Source organism: Toxorhynchites rutilus, chromosome 2, assembly GCF_029784135.1.
Source record: "Toxorhynchites rutilus septentrionalis strain SRP chromosome 2, ASM2978413v1, whole genome shotgun sequence".
In the NCBI taxonomy this organism is placed as follows: domain Eukaryota; kingdom Metazoa; phylum Arthropoda; class Insecta; order Diptera; family Culicidae; genus Toxorhynchites; species Toxorhynchites rutilus.
Genome location: NC_073745.1, coordinates 200728037 through 200753234, shown reverse-complemented (window position 1 = coordinate 200753234; position 25198 = coordinate 200728037). Strand labels below are relative to the sequence as shown.

At 38.0% G+C, this 25198-nt stretch overlaps 1 protein-coding gene across 27 annotated transcripts in view; it reads right to left on the bottom strand.

Moving 5' to 3' along the window:
- LOC129769323 (glutamate-gated chloride channel) overlaps positions 1–25198 on the bottom strand; it is a 445802-nt gene that overhangs the window by 157032 nt on the left and 263572 nt on the right. For all 27 annotated transcript variants that reach the window (XM_055771497.1, XM_055771499.1, XM_055771512.1 and 24 more), the window contains one exon: positions 5604–6578. In XM_055771497.1, the coding sequence (XP_055627472.1) occupies positions 5604–6578 (975 nt within the window). The remainder of the gene's footprint in view (positions 1–5603; positions 6579–25198) is intronic.

The following is a 25198-nucleotide window of genomic DNA, read 5'->3' as shown; positions in this document are numbered from 1 at the left end:
TGAGTGAATTGGTAACACTGGAACTGACAAATTCTCCATACTGGAGCGATGTGCCATTATGCCATTATGAGATGGATTATAAAATTGCATTTCGATGTAAAAAATGAATTTTCAACATTTTTTGTTCAAACTCAATTGATAGCTCTGGTAACAATTGAGAATGTATTAGAGTTTGTAAAATTTAAATAAGTTTCTAATACTTCAAATGTCTTATAGCAGAAGCGGTCAAAATTGCATGAAATCATGCAGTTTTTAATATATTATTATTTTATGAAGATACACGTGGATTTTGGTACTACAATACATTTAATTGTATTCATAATGAAAAAGGAAGTTGTAAGCACAGAAAAATCCTGCCGTTTACTGCGTTTTCCACGATTTTTCATGATGGTGCGTTTTACCGACCCGGTGCGTCTTACCCTACATTGCGAAATGAACGCCATTTGTGGCTTCCTTCCACCTTGGATAGTTTCTGCTTGCGAATCTCCTCCGGAACGCTGAATTTGTCCTCTGCGGAGAAGAACAACAGGCCCGGCAGCTGACGAAAGTCCGCTTTGACGTAGGTTTCGTCGTCCATTACCAGGCAATGCGGCTTCGTTAGCATTTCGGTGTACAGCTTCCGGGCTCGCGTCTTCCCCACCATGTTTTGCCCTTCGTCGCGGTTAGGAGCCTTCTGAACCTTGTATGTACGCAGGCCCTCCCGCTGCTTGGTCCGCTGGACGAATGAAATTGATAAATTCAGCTTATTGGCGACATCCCGGACCGAACTTCTCGGATCACGTCTAAACTGCTTAACTACGCGCTTGTGATCTTTTTCACTGACGGAGCATCCATTTTTGCCGTTCTTCACCTTCCGGTCGATGGTTAGGTTCTCGAAGTATCGTTTTAGTACTCTGCTGACCGTGGATTGGACGATTTCCACCATCTTACCGATGTCCCGATGTGACAACTCCGGATTCTCGAAATGAATACGCAGGATTAATTCACGACGCTAATTTTCGTTCGACGACATTTTTCCAAATTTACGAAAAATTGACAGTGAAGCATGGCCAACGTGATCTATACACTCTTATCTGATTATAAGCGAAAGCTGAAGATATAATTCCTAAAAATTAAATTTCTACAGCGTTTTTTCCGTGATGCAATTTGATGTGACACACCCTTTAGGTTACCTTCAGTGACGAAATAAAAGTCCAATTTGGATGGTCCTGATGGTTGCAACGGGTACTGGCGTGATTTACGAAAGGAGAAACAGTATTTTTCAACCAGGAATTTCGGTGGAGACTCGTGCATGGTTTGGGCGGGATTCTGTGCAACCGGAAAGCTCAAAATAACTTTCACGTCATTCAAAATGAATAGCAAGGATTACATACATGTTCTGGAATTCTTTCTCCTATCGTTATTGAGTAGATATCGTTGCAAAAAATCCACATTCCAGCAAAACAATGCTACCAGTAAGGAAACTAAGCAATGGATTAAGGACTAAAAATTTAATTTTTCCAGACTTGAATCCTGATGAAAATCTTAGGGGGATCCTTGTACGTAGAACATACACTGAGGGAAAATAATACACCACGGTTGATAAACTCAAGACTACAATTTCGGAGATCTGTTCTGCAGAATTTGGTAAATACTCTGCCAACACAAATTTTCCAGGTTATTGACCGAAATGGCGAGGTTACCAGTTATGTACATGTAAATCTACCGATTGTTTCTAATTTGTACATTGATAGTACTTATGGATTTTAAAATGGTCTTAAAAAATTGGACAGCTGAAAGTATGATATTTAAGCCCAATAAATAAATAAACGAAATTGACGTTAAATATACTTTATTCTAAGCATTCAAAAATGTATGAAAATATCTTGCTGAAATTCTAGCTGTTTGTGTTACAACGAAATATATTCAGGGTGGTATTATAGAAGTTGGACTGAGTGTATATTTATTAGAAGGTATCCTGTTAACCGTTATTAAAATAATCACATTCATACATTAAGCGGTATCCAAATCTCGTATACTGCGTGAGAAGAGCAAAAAACGAAAGAGAGAGAGAGAGAGCGGCATTGCAAAAAAGAAAAATCTAGAGTCAATCTAGAGCTAGAGCCAATATGAGTCAATATGAGCGAGCGAAACAGGCGAAACATAGTTTGCCAAATACACGGCTCAAACAGAGAAAAACATCTATTCTCATTCATGCTTTCCTTTTTCCTCTTAGAAAACATTTTGCAACTTCATTTTATGATGAGGTGTAATATTATCACTCTTTTATATAACAGCACTAGTAGCTATATGGATAGCGTGGTCGTATGAAACAGCTATGCATTCCAGCCGGCCTTGGTTCGATCCCCATTGACATCATATGGATTTTTTTTTGCACAATCCCAAATGAAATGAGGAAAAAAAAAGAAATGTCTGCTCCCATACATACAAACCTTTTTTAAGCTATTAAAACAGCTCATTATTTGGATATTTGACCCTCCAGCACACAAAATGGTATTTTTTCTGCCAAAGATAAAATGTTTTCAGCTAACACTAGTTTGGGTATGTTTCAAACTAACCGGGGAATGGGTGGCTTGTGGCCGCCTCGGTTCCTTTTTCCCATCAGATAAGGAACCGTCATTACATTGATCTCAGAATAAATTTAATTGCGAAAAAAATTGGGCTGCGGTGGCGTTTATACGTAAGTATAATTTTTTTTTCTTATCAATTATTTTCAAGGGGGTCTCTGTAGCCACATTGGTTGCGCGTTCGCTTAGTAAGCGATCGATCGTGAGTTCAAAACTCAGGACCCTCATTGACCATCTTTGTGTTGTTACAGAATAACTACGTCCACGCAACAATCATCAGCGATGGAGATCGATCCACGGTCGAAATAAGATCGATTCATCCATGCAACTGCTCTGCTCTGCAAGACACATCGGGCTGCTGTTCTATAAATAACTCAACAATGATCAAACAACTGTCTCCGCTGTCCGGTCTAACTGGATCATGGATGAACAGAAGGAAAAACTCTTACGCCTAAATGGCTACTGTGTAAATGTGTACCATATGCGATGGTATAGAAGGGACTCTAGCGCCGAAAAATGGCAACTGTGTTATGTACTAATTATAGATATATGATAACCATGTGACATGTACACGATTAATATTCGGCTCTGTAACAGCTAAAATGCTAATGAGCCTTAAATAAATAAATGGGTAAAAAAAAATAATTTTCACATTTTCAAGGCATTTATGCTTCATAATTTTTATATCAAAATTACCTGTTTAATTTTTAAAGTATTTCACAGCCCGTGTTTATTTCTAAATGATCCTTAGCCTCAAAGAGTAATACGGAAAGAAAATTTTACGGAATTCTTTAACGACGTATTTATGATGTTTTTTTCAAATTGTTCAATAAATCCCCAACAACTTTGACGTAAATAATATTTTAATCAGATACCTTGATATTTTGAACAAAAAAGTTCATTGTTTCTGAATGCTCCCTAATAAAAAATCAGTCGCAATTAAAATTGGACATATGATAACTATGTTTTGAGTAGTTGGCTGCATATATAAAGGTTTCCAAGAAAATCGTAGAGGCTCGCGTTAAAAGCTGCCGTTTTTCGGTTGATTTGGCGTGAAATTGCAGTCCGTTTAAAATGTTATTTTTTCTAAACAGTTAATTGATTTCCCAAAAATTTAGGTATACATTATACTTTAATCAGACTTCTGAATTTTGAGTTACGATTTTCTGAAAGAAAGATCAATGATTTTGATTTGGCGTACAATTTCTCTATAGCTTCATTTTCCTTGTTTTCTGGTAGGTTAACAAGTGATTTATCCATTAACGACAAACTGTTCGAAAAATCGAAGGATAATTTTCCATGTCTTTGGAAAGGAACCGTATGGTAATGTTTTTGCACCAAATTGATAGCTTAATTTATTGACTATAACTTACCCTCGATTTCATTTAATTTTGCATAACTCTATTGGGCAATACATTCGGTGTGAAGCTAGTATGTGCGGAAGGTGTTTCCAATTTAAATTAAAGAACCTAATAAAATACAAAACAATGCCATCCTTTCTAATATGTTATTTTGATAAAAGGACACACATTGTGATGTAGGACGAATATCATTCCATTGATCCCACAGGAAAATAAATCGACATTGGCCAAAACGAACTTTGTTTCTGCTGGATATTCTATTCATTATTCATTGACTTCGGAAGGGAAATATTTTTTTTCATTTATTTATTCATTTTCTATTGTAAATGTTCATAAATATCAAACCATTTTGCATGTATTGAGTTACGTTTTTGCTCACAACAACCTTGGATGGTGGCGTTCCGTACAATTTGATTTGTGGAGGAGCTGGAGTAAATCATCGGGCCGTGATACCACGATTTTAATAAAATTGCTGGTGTGCATAATCTTTCGCCGGGTCTGGATCACTGATGAAGAAAACCTAGATGACGATTATGTTCGACTGAATGACAACCCCAGCCCTTAAAGTAATTTTTTTTTGCAGTGTGTTTGAACTTTGCAAGTTTTGAAAAATGTTCGATTTTTCGGGAGATTGAAATAGTTTCCGTTTGAGGAATTGAGGTGATAAGTTAAATAATTCAAAATAAGAAAGGTCACATCTCACCATAAGTGAATAAATTAAGGAAATAATAATTAAGTAAGGAAAATGGAAGATGAGGGAAAAATAATTCTTGAACAATTTTTCAGTGCCAATAAATTTACAGCTTGGTCGTTAACGATTCAAACAGGGTCGTACAGCTGTAAACCATGAGAATACGGCGATGCACATTTACGCCAAATTCACAACTTCTCTTTACTCGATGTTGAATTCGCTATATCAAATAAAAACGTGTTTCCGAAAAACACAAATTTTAATCTGACAATCAAGACACAAGAAATTTATATAGATACCTCCTGAAATTCCGATGATTCTCAGGGAAGCTCTACCGTTTTTATTATTGTGAAATTACCAGTCCCAGCACGTAATTTGGGCTCATTAGAACAACACAAATTTTGTAAATCTCTCTAGTGCGAGTACCATCGCAAGATGGTCATTACTAGCCATGGTTTTGAGTTTAAGATTCAAAGCAACGCATGAACCGGTACAAATTAATGGAACACTCTTGGACGCCCAACCCAAACTCTAAAGCCAGTAGCCAGAGCGCTTCAAAATTTGATCTTTTTCTGTTTTTCAGCAAAGTTTGGAATTTCTCAAAGAATACATCCATATTCTCGTTCGATACTTAATATCGGCGGGGGAATAATGACAGAAGCCAAGCGATTTAATTATGAGATGAGATGAGATTGATTCGAAAATAGTTTCATTGCTGTAATTTGATGTTGGAACATGTTCAAAACCCATTGTATGAAAACACCTCAGCCATTTTACACGTACCCTATAGTATACAATCTCGACCGTATTTGCATGTAGAAGACGAAATTAGGTTATCAATACGAGAGATGGCGGAAAGGGGTTGTGTTGAGATTAGAGAAGACGGAGAAAGATGAGAGAAGATATAAGCCACAATTTGATTAAATTAAAGAGATTAATAAATGAAAAACGGAGGACTGTGGTATCACCCTCTGGTATACTTACATAGTATGTGGTGTTTCTGAGGCAACTGTTGGTATTGTTAGATAACATAATGCTAATATAACGCTAGATGCTGCATATAAACAAAGTGAATGTCTTACGAGATAATGACTACTAGCGGGTTTGATCGTCGTCGTCGTCGTCGTCACCGAAGAAGTTGAATTTGAAGTCGATTGGTGGGGATGCGAAGCTGCTGCTGGGTGAGGTAATTGCCTATTGGAAATGCGGTGAGACGAAGAAGGCAATGTTGATGCGTCGAGTGATGGTGGCGATAATAATAATAATGCTGATGAGCGCGATTCAGAGGGTAACAGTGGGGAAGAAGGTTGCTGTATGGTGCAACCGGTTGTGGTGGCTGTGCTGCCGCCAACGTATGCAACCGGAGTAATCGAAGGATCACAGAATGACGATGATAGTGGTGACGATGCTGAGGAGCAGTCTTCCGATGCAGCTTTGCTCAAGTATGTATGCGGGAATGGCGAAGGCTTCTGGTTTTCAGTTGCATCGGGCTGGGAAGGCCTCACTGGAAATGGATTACTTCCGATCTCGCAGGAATGCAGCCGTACAGGAGTACCAGCCAGCGATAACGGATGTGTATTTAAGTTGCAGCAGGATGGTGTGGCTTTCAGAATCGAGCCACTCTTCGCTGCTACATATTTGGTGATAAATTGTGAGAGCTTATCTAGAATGATCGTTGTGTACTGTAGAGAGGACGAGTGGAACGGATGGAAAAGATTGAATGGATAGTGAAGGATGTGTCTGGATGCTTTCGTTGCTGGTGTGGTCTCGCCGCCAAACTGGTGTTCACTGGTTAGTGGCGTGTATTCGTTCCGAATGTTGACTTTTCGTTTGGAACAGCTTCTGTAATGTGGTGGCGGTGCTTTCGGTTGGTCACTGCAGATTGTTTCGATCCAACTTTGCTCCGAGACTGGCGTGCGATGATGCGTGTTTTCGCACGAAAACCCCATATTAGGACATCTGCAATGAATAAATGGATACACATAAATAAATTACTAACGGTTCAGACACAGCGAGGTATATCATTAAATTTCATTCAATGAAATATGTATACATCAATACATCGAATAACATTTACATAGCCAGACTGATGCGATGTATAAATTTGTTTTAAACGCAATAGTGTTGAGGTGATTATCATATGCCCAAACTAATGATCACCAGATAACTACGGTTTGAATGTAATTCACATTGAAAAATGTATCAGTGTACTCTTTTGTGGAATGGGACAAACATCAATCAGGAAACTGTGCCGTCAATAGTGAACTGTTATCTCCTTTATCATTAGACGTTTATAATGAACAAGCTGACCCGGCAAACTTCGTCCCGCCAAAATTTATTTTTTGTTATCACATAACGTTTTCTTGCTAAGCGCATCGCAGAACTGTTCACTGATTAATCTTCTAATCTACCCTTTAAAATTATTTTTTGCATTAAAATTCAGTACTTCTACCAAAACTCGGCATTATAATATCATATTAATTCCAGACACAATTCTCGAGCACGATTTTTCATCCACTTGCAAATAACACATTTGTCCGTTACATGGAATAAATGTTTATTACCGAAAATATGACAGAATGAAGACAGCCCTAAATCGGGCAATTGCTTTCTCGAGTTTTGCTCTTATCAACACATTCGACGATCCAATATTATTTATGTAGATAGAAGACGATACAAGAGTGCGTTTTATTACATTAAAATCCATTTCCACTTTCGAACGAAGATCAATTTCGTTACCGCAAACATCAAATGGACTAACAACGCTTGTCAATATGTAATTGTAGAACACATGCGAATTGAATTTTTAAAATTTTCTCATTTTCCTTCCGAGTTTTCCGAAAAATTTCAATTGTCATGTTCGGTTGGAATGTGTATTATTTTGATGGAACCCCCTCTCCATTCCAGATAAATGAGGGGTGTCATACTGTCATAGAAACATTACTCGTACCCAAAAACTCTCACACCCCAAATTTGGCTCCATTTGCTTGATTAGTTCTCGAGCTATGCAGAAATTTGTGTTTCATTTGTATGGGAGCTCCACTTTAGAGAGGGGGAGGAGTGTCGAACTACCATAGAAACGTTTATCGATCCCTAAAACCTCTATATGCTAAGTTTGATTGATCCTCAAGTTGTTCAGCACCCTCCCCCTTCCCCCTCATTAGAGAGGGGAAAGGAGTTGCAAACCACCATAAAAACAGTAATTGCTCCCTAAAACTTCCATGTGCCAAATTTGGTTCCATTTGCTTAATTAGTTCTCGAGTTATGCAGAAATTTGTGTTTCATTTCTATGGCAGTCCCCCCTTGGGGGTGGAGTGTCTAACCACCAAGAGAGGGGGAGGAGTATCTAACCACCGTAGAATCATTTGTTGCACCCTAAAACCTCCATATGCCAAATTTGGTTTCATTTGCTTTATTAATTATCGAGTAATGCAGAAATTTGTGTTTCATTTGTATGGGAGCCCCCTTTAGAGAGGGGAAAGGAGTGTCAAACCACCATAAAAACATTTATTGCTCCCTAGTACCTGAATATGTCAAATTTGGTTCCATTTGCTTGACTAGTTCTCGAGTTATGGAGAAATTTGTGTTCCATTTCTATGGCAGTCCCCCCACCTTAGAACCTTGAACCACCTTGAAAATGTTTCTTGTCCCCTAAAACCTCCACATGCCAAATTTGGTTCCGATTGGTTCATTTGTTCTTGAATTATGCAGAAATGTATGCTTCATTTGTATGGCAGTCTCTTCCCCCCTCAGAAAGAGGGGAGGAGTATCTATTCACTATTGAAACGTTTCATGTCCCCTAAAACCTTCGCATACCAAATTTGGCTCCATTTGCTTGATTAGTTCTCGAGTAATGCAGAAATTTGTCTTTCATTTGTATGGCAGCTCCCCCTTATAGAATGGGGGTGGAGCGTCTAACCACCATAGTAACATTTATTGCACCCTAAAACCTCCATATGCCCAATTTAGTTTCATTTTCTCGATTTGTTCTCGAGTAATGCAGAAATTTGTGTTTCATTTGTATGGCAGCACCCCTTAGCGAGGGAGAAGGAGTATCTAACCGCCAAAGAATCGTTCATTGCCCCATAAAACCTCCACATGTCAAATTTCGTTTCATTTGCTTGATTAATTCTCGAGTAATCTAGAAGTTTGTGTTTCATTTGTATGGCCTTAGAGAGGGGGAAGGGGTCTCGAACTATCATAAGAACCTTCCCCGTCCCCAAAAACCCCTACATATCAATTTTCATGTCGATCGGTTCAGTAGTTTCCGAGTCCATAAGAATCAGACAGACAGACAGACATACATATATATATATATATATATATATATATATATAGGTCATTATCAATCAGTTTAAACAGCCTATTCGGCATGTTTTAATCTGTGGCATGTCAAAGTTTATGTCTCTATTCACGCAAATAAGTTGTTATTTAACGTAGCTTTACGTTTAACAAAAAGCTATAGGGTGTTAAATGGGAGTTGCGGCTAGGACACTTTGACGTTCTCAGAATAACTAGAGACAATGTTTGCGAGTAGTTTTGTAGAATAATCTCATCAACACTATTATTCCACATTTCCAATGAAAATACATTATAACCGCTTATAGGTAACCATTTCGATTTCTATAACAACAATGTGTTCGTGTGATGCAAAAATACATAAGCACTTTCCACCAGGCGGCATGAAAAACGATGCTCCGTATCATTTCATCACCGAGTTCCACCAGATTCTATGTTGCGGACAAAATCGCACCACAATTTCATTCACAACACGACACACTATTGGCCATCCAAATCGTTGTTCACCGCTCACTGGCAGGAGCAAAACCGGTTGATAGAGACCCCCACACACACACATAGAGAGAGAGAGAAAGAGAGAGAGAGAGAGAGAGAGAGAGAGAGAGAGAGAATGTTGAGTTATAGAGGTTTGAAACTTTTGCTGTTTACTCGCTTCTAGCCTTGACTGACAATTTAGAAACCTAAACCTTGAGAAAGCTATTTCAACAACGGAGAGAGAAGAAATACAAATCGGTGATTTCACCAATAAAATGTTGGTATCAGAGAAATTGCTCGTCGGATTGGACGATCCCAACAAGTAGTGCTCAATTATTTGGCGAAACCTCAAGGATACGTTGAAAAGGAGAGAGCTCCACGTAAATCAAAGCTCTCTGACCGGGATAAACGAGAAATAGTTAGAACAGCTTCGAATACCTCAACATCGTTTATGCAAATAAAGCAAGATTTAAATTTAAATGTTTCTCAGGGGTCAATTCGTCAATTTTTGGTAAAAAGTGTTCACATAAAGAGGGCTTAAAAGGTTAAAGCTCCTAATATTACATCATCTCACATCGGAAGACGTCTGAGTTTTTCCAAAGCTCGCATGAACCCACAGTGGGGCATGGTATGTTAAGGGGGTATTCTAGTGTAGAGACACGAATTTCGGACGTTTCTTCGAGCTCCGTAAAAATAAAACAAAGAATATTTTTACTATCCATTATATCATTATTTGTTCATATATCTTTTAACAATAAAACAAAAATTGAACGGAGAAAAAATATTCATAACTAGAATAGTTAAGAGCTGATGAAGTGAGAGGGTTCAAAAAAAGTTGTGCCATAGCGTACACGATTCCAGCCCTTCTGGTTATCTGAAACAAAAAATCGAACAGATTCTGAATCAGTAAAGATGCCGCTATCGCATGAACCTCGGACAAGTCAAAACCATGTTTTTTTTGGATAAAATAGTAAAATTAAAAAAAAACATCGTTTTTTAGAAGTTCATGCGATAGAGAGATGCCTGCAGATTGAATCCATATAAATTGTACGTGATGGTGATTTTTTATACTTTCTCTTGAAATCTGAGGATTTTTTACATACCATATTCAAATCAGATTTATGTTTTTTTTTTCGTCATCATCAATCAAGTTTTCCTCCTTTTTCAAAAAAAAAGACTTTTTTGAAAAAATCAAAATTTTTGAACAACTGAACTGCTTCAGATGATCGACATATCAAATCGAACTCGTATCAAATTGAACGCATTTTTGGATGAAAAGGCAAAAATTTTTTTTTCTGATTTTTCGGGATCGGTTGATTTTGAAAAACCATAACTTTGAAACGACAGAAATCACATTTGGATATGTTATGTGTATGCTTTCAAGAAAAAAAAATATAAGAAATATATCGCCCTCTTGTCCAAAACCATAAAACATCAAAAACAAATACAATCAATAATTATGAAAACAAAATCCATCTTTTTTGCAAGTGTAATATTTTTCTAAAAAATACCAACTAATTGTCTTTAATTTGATATAGGGGAAGACGGGGTAAGACCGTCCCAAAAAAAACAAACAATTTTCAGTTAAACTTCCTTTAGGATTTCCCCTATTCGTTGTGCTACATATCGTTGAGTATATAATAATGTACTGCTAAAAAATGTAGTTGTTGATTGTATAACTTTTTCGGAATTTTTTCATTAATTTTTGAAATGATAAAAAAACACTTCTTATTTTGCTGGCGGGGTAAGAAGGGCCACCCGCGGGGTGGACGGAGCGATAGTATTTTCAAACAGTTTAGTCTAGTAAAAATAACAGGAACAGTGTTATCTAAGGTACTAAATGCTTAGGGTTGTTCATAAACTACACACAAACTTCTGAAAAGGCTATTTATATTCCATGTGCAGAGTTTTAAAAAATTCGTGAAAAATTTACCAAATAATCGGACGATTATCTACGTGGGCCTAAAATCTCTCAAAATCTGTTCACGTGAAGTCTTAATAACCCCGAAGTAGGTATTTCTGGTTCCGATTGGATATGTTGATATCACAATGTGTGGCGTTTTTACCCCGTCGAAAATGGTCCGTCTTCCCCCCAGAGCACCTTTTGCATTATTTTGCACTTTACACGCATTTTATATTATATTTTACATACCTTTTCATGTTTACAATTTTGATATTTCGTGCGCTCAAGTGTTGCAAGGTGTTTCGAAATGACAAAAATATGCTATTAATGCTTCTTGCGTAGCATATTTGCCAAAATACTAAGGATTTCTTATAAAACAAGAAGTGGTTCGTTTTACCCCGTCTTCCCCTATTGATCATCCAAATCGGTCCAGTAGTTCAAAAGTTATCATTTTCTAAAAAAGCCATTTTTGGAGAAAAGGCGAAACGTTGATTTTTTGAACCACCCTAGAATTGAGAAGGTATCCCTAAGAAAAAAAAAATGAAAAAACACGTGTCTATTATTTAGCGAAAAGGAACAAAATTACCACTTTTCACGAAAATCTGAGAACCACTATACACCCATACCTCGCTTTACGGCCTAGATACGTTCCTGGGCCTCTAAGAAAAAAACCGTATAACGAATCAATTATTCCAATACAAATCCACACAAACTCTATCGGATCGGTTCCAAGCTTGTTCAACGAAAAGCCGTATAAAGAGCGGCCGTATAGGTATGTGCATATTGGTTTGACATGGAATGGCTTTATAACACGAATAACTCCATTAGCGTCATTGATAGTGTGCTGCTAGCCATAAATCATTGACAAAAATCAATTTTACTCGCGTTTCGCAAACAACATTGATTTTCGCGATTCAGTAATACTTTTGATTATTGTAAGCTGCATTTTTCCATCGCTTGTATTGTTCCCAAGTATGAGATTTTATTTGTATCTTTATTGTTCATTTTTATCGGAGATCCACTAAACAACAACCAAGATGAAGCAATTGAGTGAAATGTTAGAAGACCCCGTTGCTTCTAACATTTCACTCAATTGCCCAACAAATTGCCTATTCTTCTGGTGGCATAAAGTTTCTCTATATTTCAACAATATGGATTTAATACATCACTCTTTTTTTTTCAAACTCACTGCATCGTAATTATTTCTGCTTTCCTCACTTTTATTGCCTTTTTTACGTTATCCATTATACATTTTGAGGATTAAAAACTATGGATGGGTTATACCTATGCCGTAGGACTACCGTTGGCTTAGTAATCAATTGTATTTCTTCAATTAGCAGTAATCCCACATCGGATGTTCCTCATTGGGTACGATATCGCCGCTGCGCAGAACTATCTTTCGTGTGTATTGATTAAATTATTGGCCCTGATTCTCGAATACACTTCACGGTGGAAACGAAATAAACGGCGCGCCATTGAACTACGTTTTACGAGTTAGTGAAGTGTCGAAGATAATGATGAGTTTCCAGGCAGAATGAGCACTTTTCAAATAAAAAATCATTAATGAAAATTAACTTCTTCGTATCAAACTGGTATTCAATGTGAGTGGAAAACTTTGTTTTCTTCATGTGATATGATAATCTCATACAAAAATGTCTTCTAAAGATAATTTGATATTATAATGATAAGTTTAGTGGGAAACTAATCTAGTATCCAGATGTCGACACCGTACCGTTGTCATCGCGAATACGTTTCATTCCGTTTCCACCGTGAAGTGTATTCGTAGTGTATTCGAGAATCAGGCCCATTGATTAAAGAGGTGAATGAATGAAACTATTTACGAATTCAAATGAAACAAATCCCAATTTAAGTCAATTCATGCCTTATGGTAGTAGTTATCGCAGCAAATAGTTATCAACATTTTGCCTAATCATCAAACGGTATGCCTAGAAGTTCAGTGAGCTGGCGACATGAAAATATATCTTCCAAGGCAGTTTTGAATAATCGAGCCAAAGCGTTGCATTTGTACCCGCTTTTGTAGGCCGTGTTAGCAAAACGAATTCCGGAGTGCAAAAATGCATGGGGGTATAAAAGTATTGCCGACTTGAATGTATCTGCAATGCCGATTTTCCCAACTTCTTGGTTTCGGAATCTGTATTGGGAAAACACATTCTGGGTTGCAAAAATGCAAGCGAGTACAAAAGTACCCATAGTTTGCATCTATTTTGCAATACCAATTTCCTCCATGTTTTTGAAACCTGTGAGGGAAAATTTCCAATTTGCAAAAACGCAAGCGAGTACAAAAGTACTCGCAGCTTGCATCGGTTTTTGCAATGTCGATTTCCCCAGGCTTCATGGTTTTGAAGTCTGTGTTAGGGAAACATTCCAATTTGAAAAAAAACAAAATGAGTACAAAAGTTCCCACTGCTTGCATCTAATCTGCTATGTCGATTTCCACAGGCTCCATGGTTTTGAAGTCTGTGCTAGGGAAATATTCCAATTTGCAAAAACACAAACGAATACAAAAGTACTCGCAGCTTGCATTTATTTTGCAATGCCGATTTCCCCAGACTCCATGGATTTGAAGTCTATGTTAGGGAAACATTCCAATTTCCAGATACGCAAGCGAGTGCAAAAGTACCCGCTGCTTGTATCTATTTTGCAATGCCGATTTCCCCTGGCTCCATGGTTTTGAAGTCTGTGTTAGCGAAACATCCATCCATTCCAGCGATCGTACTTCAATCGTTGCACAATCATAACTGAAAGGATTTCCGAGCGGCACTTGCTTATATACCGATTGATGTGATTTCAATAGCCTGTTTTAAAAGCAATTTTAGGGCTATTGAAAACAATTTTTGGATCAAAAAGTAACAAGCATATAACGCGTAGACATTTTATCTTTCGATGAAGTGCTTATCATACCATTTCGTTCAATTGTTTAGGAGCTATTAACACTCGAAATCTCGTTCTCCGGCGTAACGCTTTCGTTTTCGAAACTTTGAACTTACACCCCGGTATATAAATGAAAGACGTAGTCCTACGTCAAAAATCAATCGCTTAACTTTCTAGCGCGTCGACAGCCGGATTTGGGCCTCCTAAAATGCTCGACCGAATAGCGCTGAGTGGCGGACGTGCTCAAAGTACTCTGTAGAGGCATCTTTCATGAATCATTCTCTTGTAATCATTACCTATCATTGACATTCCGACAAAAAAGTCACAGGAGGGTTGTGTCCGAGACACGACCGCATAGTTGACGTAAGAATCCGTTAGACTATCTGATTTTGGATATGTTTGAAGAATTACATCGTTAAACTCTTTGATAATGATTTGGTGGCCTCCTGAAAAGGGCTGTTTTGTTTGGTTGTTGGGTATTGTTTGTTCACTCCACCAGTGTTTACTGAGTGATGATGACAGAAGGATGGTAAACAGTCGTTGGATGGTGCGCAGTCTTCCGAAAAACACTTACACATGTCCACGCGATGTGAAAATTCCATGTTTTTGTTTGAATTCAAACATGATTCTCTCTAGTGTTGAGTGTCTATCCCCAACACGAACATACACATGATACACAAACATAGACATGTGAAAACAAACACGATGTTTATAATTCAAGAACATCATGTACAAACATATCACCCGATGTCGCAGTATTCATTGCTTTCGTTTCGTTTCTTTTCATACACGGAAAGAAATTATTCATCCCAAAACATTTCTTCGTAGAATACTTTTTCACAGAAACGAACTTGAAATTTAGTTCGCATTTCAAAAATTGCACGAACTAAGAGGCTATAAGTTCATGCACCAAAATATATATTTTTCTTAAGGCTCATATGGCGTCAGCCTAACGGGGCCGGGAGTTCAATATTTTGACAATGTTTGCTTACAACTATGTTAGTAATATGTAAACGATTACTCGCGGTTGGCTCGAGGTTAGTATTACAAGTGTTCTCATAATTGGGATGTTGCAGTCTTCAGTGCTCTGTATGGATACACATGGGATACTTCCTATTGGGATACAGCTGACCGTTAATCAGCAACGACCCCCTAGTCTGCACCCCATATCTAGCGTGGTGCGTCTTTTTCGATTCGAGGAATCCAGGATAGAATGATCACTAGCCGGCGCAATCATCAGCTCGTGTAGAGTTGTCATGAGCGGTACAACCTTTGGCTTCTGTTGAATCATCAGTGGACTGCACAACCTTCGGCCCGTGTATCTGTAAAGAGTGTGTGTATGTATTGCCGCAACTAAGTAAAAGTTTATAGATCGTTCATGCACATTTTGCAAGTCTAATTAAATAATCCTTGGTTTCGTTCAAAGAAAACATTCTCTGAATAGAAAGAAGCTTTCTATTTTTTTTTGCGTGCATGTTGGCAATTAAAGTCTGGGGAGCCGACTGCATAGCGGGCGACGTCGTACAAATGCTGACCAAAAAAATAAATACCCAAAAATTAGTTTTAGATGCAACCTTCAGCGGCACACAGCAGAACCAGCAGAGAAATTTCAGCGGCTAAAATACACCATTAATTTCTCGATGTTATCACAAACTGAATGAAGGAAAAAACTAAAAGCTACACTTACACTGCACTACATATGCTATGTGTGCATGCGATTGCATCATCCTTTCTTCTCCTCTTCTTAGCTCGTTTTATAGCTCGGGTCGCGATCGTCGCGAACAAGCAGTATTGGCCATTTGTATTCAAAGATCCAGCCAAAATTGTTGCTCCCGTGGTCGAGTGGTTAGCGTCACGCCTAACATGTCACTGCTGAATAATTCAATTTTAGTACTAGTTCAAATAGCTAATAATAGCGAATGTTACATGAATTCAATATATAAATTGATGCGTGCACTAAATAATGATATCAAATGTAAAAAACTCTCATATCAATCGATGTTTGTTTTGTTCAGAACAGAAAAAGAGGTTTATTTTATTTGCCCAATATTTTTGATGAAGCACCCATTGTCATGAAAGGAAAGCATTTTTTCCATGTCAACATACCAACACACCACGCGTTGAGTGGTGGTGGTGTGGTGTTCGATTCGCTTCTTCTACTCTACGCACTCTGCTTGGGGTGAAAATGCAAGAGAAACTGTACACCATGTTCGAACATCATGTGAAACATTGGGATTAAACATCGTATGTCCAAACATACCACGAATACAAACATGTCACATTTTCTAACATAGGTACGAAAAAATCATGTTTGTACTCAAACACAAAACTGTGAACAGCAGCGTGGACATGTTTATTCCAGACGCAGTGTTTTTTGTGAAACATGGAAGACTGTGTCGCAGTATTCATTGCTTTCGTTTCGTTTCTTTTCATACACGGAAAGAAATTATTCATCCCAAAACATTTCTTCGTAGAATACTTTTTCACAGAAACGAACTTGAAATTTAGTTCGCATTTCAAAAATTGTACGAACTAAGAGGCTATAAGTTCATGCACCAAAATATACATTTTTATTAAGGCTCATATGGCGTCAGCCTAACGGGGCCGGAGTTCAATATTTTGACAATGTTTGCTTACAACTATGTTAGACATATGTAACCGATCACTCGCGGTTGGCTCGAGGTTAGTATTACAAGTGTTCTCATAATTGGGATGTTGCAGTCTTCAGTCCTCTGTACGTGTGCCCGACATGGGATACTTACTATTGGGATGCAGCTGACCGTTATTAAGCAACGACCCCCTAGTCTGCACTCCATATCTAGCGTGGTGCGTCTTTTTCGACTCGAGGAATCCAGGATAGAATGATCACTAGCCGGCACAATCATCAGCTCGTGTAGAGTTGTCATGAGCGGTACAACCTTTGGCTCTTGTTGAATCATCAGTGGACTGCACAACCTTCGGCCCGTGTATCTGTAAAGAGTGTGTGTATGTATTGCCGCGACTAAGTAAAAGTTTATAGATCGTTCATGCACATTTTGCAAGTCTGATTAAATAATCCTTGGTTTCGTTCAAAGAAAACATTCTCTGAATAGAAAGAAGCTTTCTATTTTTTTTGCGTGCATGTTGGCAATTAAAGTCTGGGGAGCCGACTGCATAGCGGGCGACGTCGTACAAATGCTGACCAAAAAAATAAATACCCAAAAATTAGTTTTAGATGCAACCTTCAGCGGCACACAGCAGAACCAGCAGAGAAATTTCAGCGGCTAAAACACACCATTAATTTCTCGATGTTATCACAAACTGAATGAAGGAAAAAACTAAAAGCTACACTTACACTGCACTACATATGCTATGTGTGCATGCGATTGCATCATCCTTTCTTCTCCTCTTCTCCGCGATCGTCGCGAACAAACAGTATTGGCCATTTGTATTCAATGATCCAGCCAAAATTGTTGCTCCCGTGGTCAAGTGGTTAGCATCACGCCTAACATGTCACTGCTGAATAATTCAATTTTAGTACTTGTTCAAATAGCTAATAATAGCGAATGGTACATGAATATAAATGCGTGCACTAAATAATGATATTAATTGTAAAAAACTCTGATATCAATCGATGTATATTTTGTTCAGAACAGAAAAAGAGGTTTATTTTATTTGCCCAATATTTTTGATGAAGCACCGATTGTCATGAAAGGAAAGCATTTTTTCCATGTCAACATTCCAACACACCACGCGTTGAGTGGTGGTGGTGTGGTGTCCGATTCGCTTCTTCTACTCTACGCACTGCCGGTGCTTGGGGTGAAAATGCAAGAGAAACTGTACACCATGTTCGAACATCATGTGAAACATTGGGATTAAACATCGTATGTCCAAACATACCACGAATACAAACATGTCACATTTTCTAACATAGGTACGAAAAAATCATGTTTGTACTCAAACACAAAACTGTGAACAGCAGCGTGGACATGTTTTATCCGGACGCAGTGTTTTTTGTGAAACATGGAAGACTGATGGTGCGTATCGGATAAAAGATACCGAAGTGGAACGAAATTTGATGAAAACCGCCCTCTGTGATCCTAGACGAGATGCCTCCTGTATTATGTATGGATGAAATAAAGAAATAAAACTCACAATTATCAATTTTTCTCATCAGTATTACTTTAATATAGAGAAAACATATTTAAAATGGAAAAGGTAATTTTCTTTTATAATTTTCACTATCTGAGTATCTATTCAACCCAATGCGAATTTTAATTGGTCTAACAACACGTAATATTATATGTAGAGCAATCACTTTTTCCAAGATTTTTCTATTTTTGACGTAGGACTACGTCTTTCATTTCTATACCGGGGTGTAAAATCAAAGTTTCGAAAACGAAAGCGTTACGCCGGAGACCGAGATTCTGAGCGTTAATAGCTCCTAAACAACTGAAACGAAATGTCTACGCGTTATATACTTGTTACTTTTTGATCCAAAAACTTGTTTCAATAGTCTTAAAATTGCATTCAAAACAGGCTATTGAAATCACCAATCGGTATATAAGCGAGCGCCGCTCGGAAATCCACTCAGTTATAATTGAACAGCGATTGGAGCATGTTGTCGCTGTTGTGGTGAAGCTCTTCGTTTATCATGAAAGCGCGGATGAACGATGCCACCTTAGTCCAGAAGGGAATCCATCAGGAGAAGAGTGATGTCACAAACGGTTCCCCGGGAAGAGATCGGAGCAGCCGCCACACACACACATACACGCGCGGAACTCTTCGTTTGGATGCCATTCAGCATTGAAAAAATTCCGGAAAGATTCAATCGTTGCTGAAAAATAATCTGCCAGTTCCCCTTGGGAATTGAAAAATACATTCATGCGAAAGAGTTCATTTTAATGTTTTCTATCCAAGTAACACTGCGACCAAATATTAACAGGTGGTTATCGAGTTAGCATTAACCACTGGTCCGGAAAGTCCGGAAAGATGTCGTTGCTGCAAAATAATCAGCCAGTTCCCCTTGGAATTGAAAATTGCATGCAATCGAAAGAGTTTATTTTGATATTTTCTATCCATATAACACTGCGACCAAATACATTCAGTTCTGTGATTTCTCAATCAAGTGCAATTAGCAGGAATGCTTCTGAAGATTATACTTCCCCATCAGTAGGATATTTTCGTATCCAATATTGGATGCATAAAACCTTGTACCTCCAACGTAACGCTCTCGTTTTCGAAGTCTCCCAAATATTCATTTATTCATTCATTCAGAATGAATTCAGATTCAACTTCAAACAAATGATCACTAAATCAAAGATAGTCCTACGTCACCCTTGCGGTTATACCATAGATATAACCCACTTCCTGTTTTTTAAATTTTTCTCGCCGTATAAACCTTCCTTGGGTGAAAATGAACATAACATAACACACAGCTTAAACCAAACGACCCGTTCTCGAGCGGGAACACACCTTGGTTAAATTGAAAGAAAACGTTTCATATATCAAGTCATTTTTAACACAACTGCTACCATATACAATTTTACACTTACACTTGTGCTGAATTTTTCACAATACACGATGGGTCATTGATATGAAATTTCACGAAGCAACCAACATTAAAGTTCCAAATTTAAATTTTATTTGCTATAAATAATCGTATCACTCTCCGCACTTGCAATATAAAAATTCCCCCAACTTGCATATATTTGCCCCCCCCCCCCCAGGCAGCTTGGTTTCGATGTCTCTGTTAGGGAACACATTTCGGTAGGAACAAAAGTTCCCCCTACTTTTATGTATTTGCTCAAACATTCATTGTATGGACACCGACTGGACAACATCGTTGCTGGACGAGCTGGACGACGAGGAATGGGTGGAGGTGTAGTGTAGGAGTAGAGTAAAGTTTTCCAAGGGCCTTTCTCAAGACTAGAGACAAATGAACTGAAATAGTTTAAAGTTTATAATACAAAACCTGACCTGACCATGTATTTGCAATGCCGGTTTCCCCCAAGCAGCTTAGTTTTGATGTCTCTGTTAGGGAACACATTTCGGTAGGAACAAAAGTTCCCCCTACTTTTAAGTATTTGCAATGCCGATTTCCCCCAGGAAGCTTGGTTTTGATGTATCTTTTGGGGACCCGCCGAATGTGTCGTCAACTTCAACCAATCAGAAGTGGGTATTTCCGTTAGGATAAGGGTTGAGATTTTTCAATTGTTTGATAGTTAGTTTCATGACATATATTATTTCCTTCAAAATAACAAATTGTTATGGAGTGTCGAAATCGATTGACGCAAAAATTTTATCAATCTATCATGAAATGACTGAGCAATAAGCGTTTGAAATTGGACCATTTTCACGATGTACAAGATTTTCGATTTTCAATTTGTACCCCAATATGTTCCGGAAAGACGTAATCCTACGTCAAAAATCGCAGACATTACCCTGATCGGAAAGTTACCGAAATCGCATCATGTAGCACCAACAGCGCCACATGGGAGTGATTCAGGAATCTTTTTGATCAATGTAGTTACGATTTGCTATCCAAAGTGGTAAATAATATTTCCATGTGTGACGAAATAATTCAGCAGCACTTATGCACGGGCCGACTGAGCTGTGGACAGCTGCATTGCCAACCTTTTGCACTTATACATCAGGTGAGAAAATGGTTATTGCACATAATTTAAATTGAACACAATGTACAATTTCACGCTAGGCGAATGAGTTGGATGCTGCTCAAACGAGGGTGCAGTTCACATCTGTCGGAAGTATATTTACACCATGGCATAAGGGCAATTCCTGCGGGTGTAGAAATTTCAATATTTGTCATTTGTGGCCGGATAATTAACACTAACAGCAGTATCATGTCCGTAGTGGAATCGGGATATATGACTCGAGTGCGTCAGTATTGGCCGTGGTAGGATACTCATGCGTTCACTGGTGTCGATCGGCAACTGAGGTCAGCATAGGCGGAATAAATTGTGGTAGTAAGTGAACTAATGGCATTCTGGCTAACTTAGTTAATTGATTCTGTAGGGAGCCTTTGTTTCGTAATTAAATGGACCATGTCGTGGATAACTTAAATGCCAACTATTATGGAAATCTCGCTAATGCTTCAGGTGTTAGATTTCATATATATTATCGCAAAGTTGACTCGTGGTTTCATTGCATAGCAGAAAATCTTTGAGAAATGTATGAACGAGTTGATAGCGATGATACCATCATTACATCCCCGAGACATGAATAAGATTCATTTTTTGTATAATTTTTTTCGGTCTCGGTTTATTACGACAGGTAAAATATATAAAATAATCAAGAAGCATCGGCATCAAGTTACCATGCTTAAAGTATCAAACGATATCATGCATATGCGAATTTATTGCAGTCAGTATTCGCGAAAAACGATTAATTTCCTGAGGTCTCCAGAACATTTGCGCTGCTGCAATTGTTGCAGCGAAACCGATAGTTACAACAATGCTGCAAGTTTATTATCCACTTTATCCCTGAAATTGCTTCTTCAACCCGTACAACGTTGTACTTTATTTAGCCCGTGCAGTCTGTAGTACAATAAACATTTTACATTTGAAAACCTCCACCACCCACTCCCACTAGGCACAGAATGGAACAACTTGGGAGTGTGCTGGCTTTCCACCCTCCCTCTACCTGTACCTCTCGAACAGCTCTCACCGGCTCAGAGAAGCCGGCGTGAACTAAGAGAAATCTTTGTCTGCATGGGCTTCATTTTTTTCTTCTTCTCTGTAGCAGCACTCTTCGGGATGAGTGGAAGAAAGAAGCTGTGCCTCCGCGTTTCATTCCGTTTTACCATCTGCCTCGTGGCTATGAGATTGCTCTTTCTGTCGGGACCGTATTTGGTCTATACAATTTTCCCCGCAGCTACAAAGGAGAAGTCTTACAGCCGAGAAACTGTTTGTCATTACTTTATTCAACTTTTGTAAATCGGGCAATACGAAGCTGTTCCTTTCCGGTCTCCTCTTCCCCCTCGCATCGAAGCTGTGGCCAAGAGGAAGCTGAGGTCTGTGCACACAAAGGCTCTAAGGAGGAGAGATGGAAAGACCTGTGCGCCGGTGAACACACACACACACACACATACATGTGGAGCAGGACTGCAGCGTTTCCGCGAGAGTCGAACTTTTAAATTTTACCATCAGAGAAACAAAGTGTGTCCTTGGTCTTGAATTGGGAGGAAAAATGGCAGTCAAAAATTAGATTACGCAGTATACGCAAAGCTGTTCCGATGAGTTTTTGATGGATGAAGATAAATGTTTCACGATTCAATTTGGACTTGGCGTTCTACGAAGAACACTCATTTTTCATCGCCCCAAAAGCTTATTGAAAGATGTGCATTGAGTGGAAGTGACAATGTTATCAGATGTTGTTTTCGGAGACGACTGTGGCGGTTATCCATTAGTCGAAACATTAGAGATGATTCTTTGTAACGCTTTTTTTGGGATTTTGTCGATATATTTTTTCAACATAGGGAAACAATCATACCCTTTCCGCGAAGATAGATTATGGTTTGATATTGTCTCGAAATTTATCGTCTTGTTCTCATTCAAGCTGTTTGCTTAGTGGAGTATTAAACGAAACGGAAACGCTCGACTGTGTTGGAGTTGTCTCGAACAATGAATTTAATAACGTATACAAGTTGATGGAACAATATTTTCATTCGTGATTCATTTTGCTACTGAATTGCCATTTCAACTGAAACTAAGCCTCAACTTGTCTTTACCTCAGCTATCAAACTTGAGCTCAACTTCGATCCGCACACGAAGTAACTCTATACTGATAGGAATTGTTAAGTTTTGTTTGTCGTCTTTAATTCGTAGTCCCTGACTCTGGATCTTCTGTGAAGCGACAAAGACAACGCATTTTCATGTGGAATGAACACTCTTTCAAAATAACGCAGCTCTTCAAGCGTCAATGGAAACGGATCCTCCATCGTGACGAATCCGGAAAACATTCAACACCGATCACAATCGTCCGCAAAACGTTTATGAAGTTCCCGTTGAACAAATCCGACAGCATAACGATGGAATTAGGACTCGACGGGGTTCGTTTTTGTATCTCAAAGTACCCAGATTCCTTATTATTGAAGTTCTTCCAGATTCCTTATTATTCGCATTCTTCCGCAGCAGACGAGCACGGATCATTGCTTTGTTGTCTAATATGTATCGATGTTTGTTTGTTTATTCATTACTATCAACAGGCCTGAACATGAGTGCCCTAATGATACCTAATAAATTAATAACTTAAAATACTTAATCTACTTAAAACTATGCCTAAATGGGAAGAGCGGTCAAGAATGCCTTTCTTAAACTGGCGCGAGATAAGTGAAAGTCATAAGATAAGTAACAGCGGTTAAATACACGAGACATACTCGATACGGGTTCGTTGTAACCGTAGTTTGTGCGCGAGTGAGGAAGGCACAGAAATGTATGTGAACGCAGGATACGAGGGCGTATATTAAAATCGATCGACTGAAGAAGATCAGCGCTGTTGATGAAAGAACATAAATTGAATTGACTTTCATGAATATCTCTCACCTGTTCTGAATCTGGGTTCATTCGACCGACCGTCTTCTGTGGAGAAATGAAGATCGAAAGGTAGTGGCACTCAACTCAATTATCAGCACGGCAATTAGGTTAATAATGTTATGTTTACATTTTCTTCGCGAGTGTATGTTATGACAATTGTCAAAGTTACCGATACCGCGTAGTAAAATGTACCAATCGTTGGTAGGGATGTGTATTACATATGACATTCATTTTACATACAGTTGGTAATATTTACAGAAAATATGTACATTCTACTAATGTTTACGTTACCAAAGATTTGGTAGGTTTTTTTCGTAATCCATTTTATGGGCGTAATGTCGCCACAGATGTCGACACTGTACTTTTATCATCACGGATTGATTACGAAAATTTTTTTTACCAATAAGCTGAACGAACCAGGGATGCCAGATTTGGAAATTAGTCTGTTTACATTGTACAGGTCGAACTCGATTATACACATACTTGATTATATATGATTCGATTATATACAATTTTAGACTCGATTATATACAGTTCAATTTTTTTATATATCAAATATGACTATCAAGTTTGAAAATTTACATTGAAAATGACTAGCTTTTAAGTTTTTCACCTCCAAAATGTTGTTTTAATCCACTAATTTAGATGTTCCACTACTATATCCGATATTAAATCTTCTCAACTTTCAAATGTTTTCCGTAGCGTACTTTTTACTGTAGATCTCGTTTAAGGCAACATGCTCCGTAACAACAAAAAAGTTTTATAACTATTGTTGAAATTCGAACATATGCGTAGAAGGATTTTGACGTAGTCTTTCAGGAAGGGTGCCAAATCAGAAAACAGGTAACATTTTTATGAAATAAAGTTAACGTTAATAACTATTTTCACTGTGAACCAATTCTCATGATTTGCATACCAATCGAATCGGAAATTCTCTAAGATTTGTTTGATATGCTATACATTCACTAATCTGGTGAACAAGTGAATTGCATAATATAATTGCGTAGTTCTACGTCGAAAATATGCGGTCGTGTCTTAGATACAACCCTTTTGCAATTTTTTTAATGTGAGAAAGGTGTTTTCTGACATTAAGGGGATTAATCAAAAATCAAATTCTTCTTTTATGTTCAAAATACGATAAATATATGCATAAAAAACAAATTGAAATTTTTTTACTCGATTATATAAAGTGAAAAGAAATCCGGAACTGTATGAAATCGAGTCCGAAAATCTCGCCAAATTCACATGTTTTCGCACATGAAATATATAAGTAAACTGCTATAGTGAGTTGAAAATATTCATTCTGCTTGAAACAAAATCTCGTTCAGCAACAGAATCTATTTTATAATTTATGCCCATGTTGTTGAATATGTGAATTTATTTCGAAATTTATATTTATGGAATTCATTCATTTGTTATTAAACTTTAGATGATTCTAAAAGTATTCTAAAAGCATTTGTATAGGTAACTAATATAGA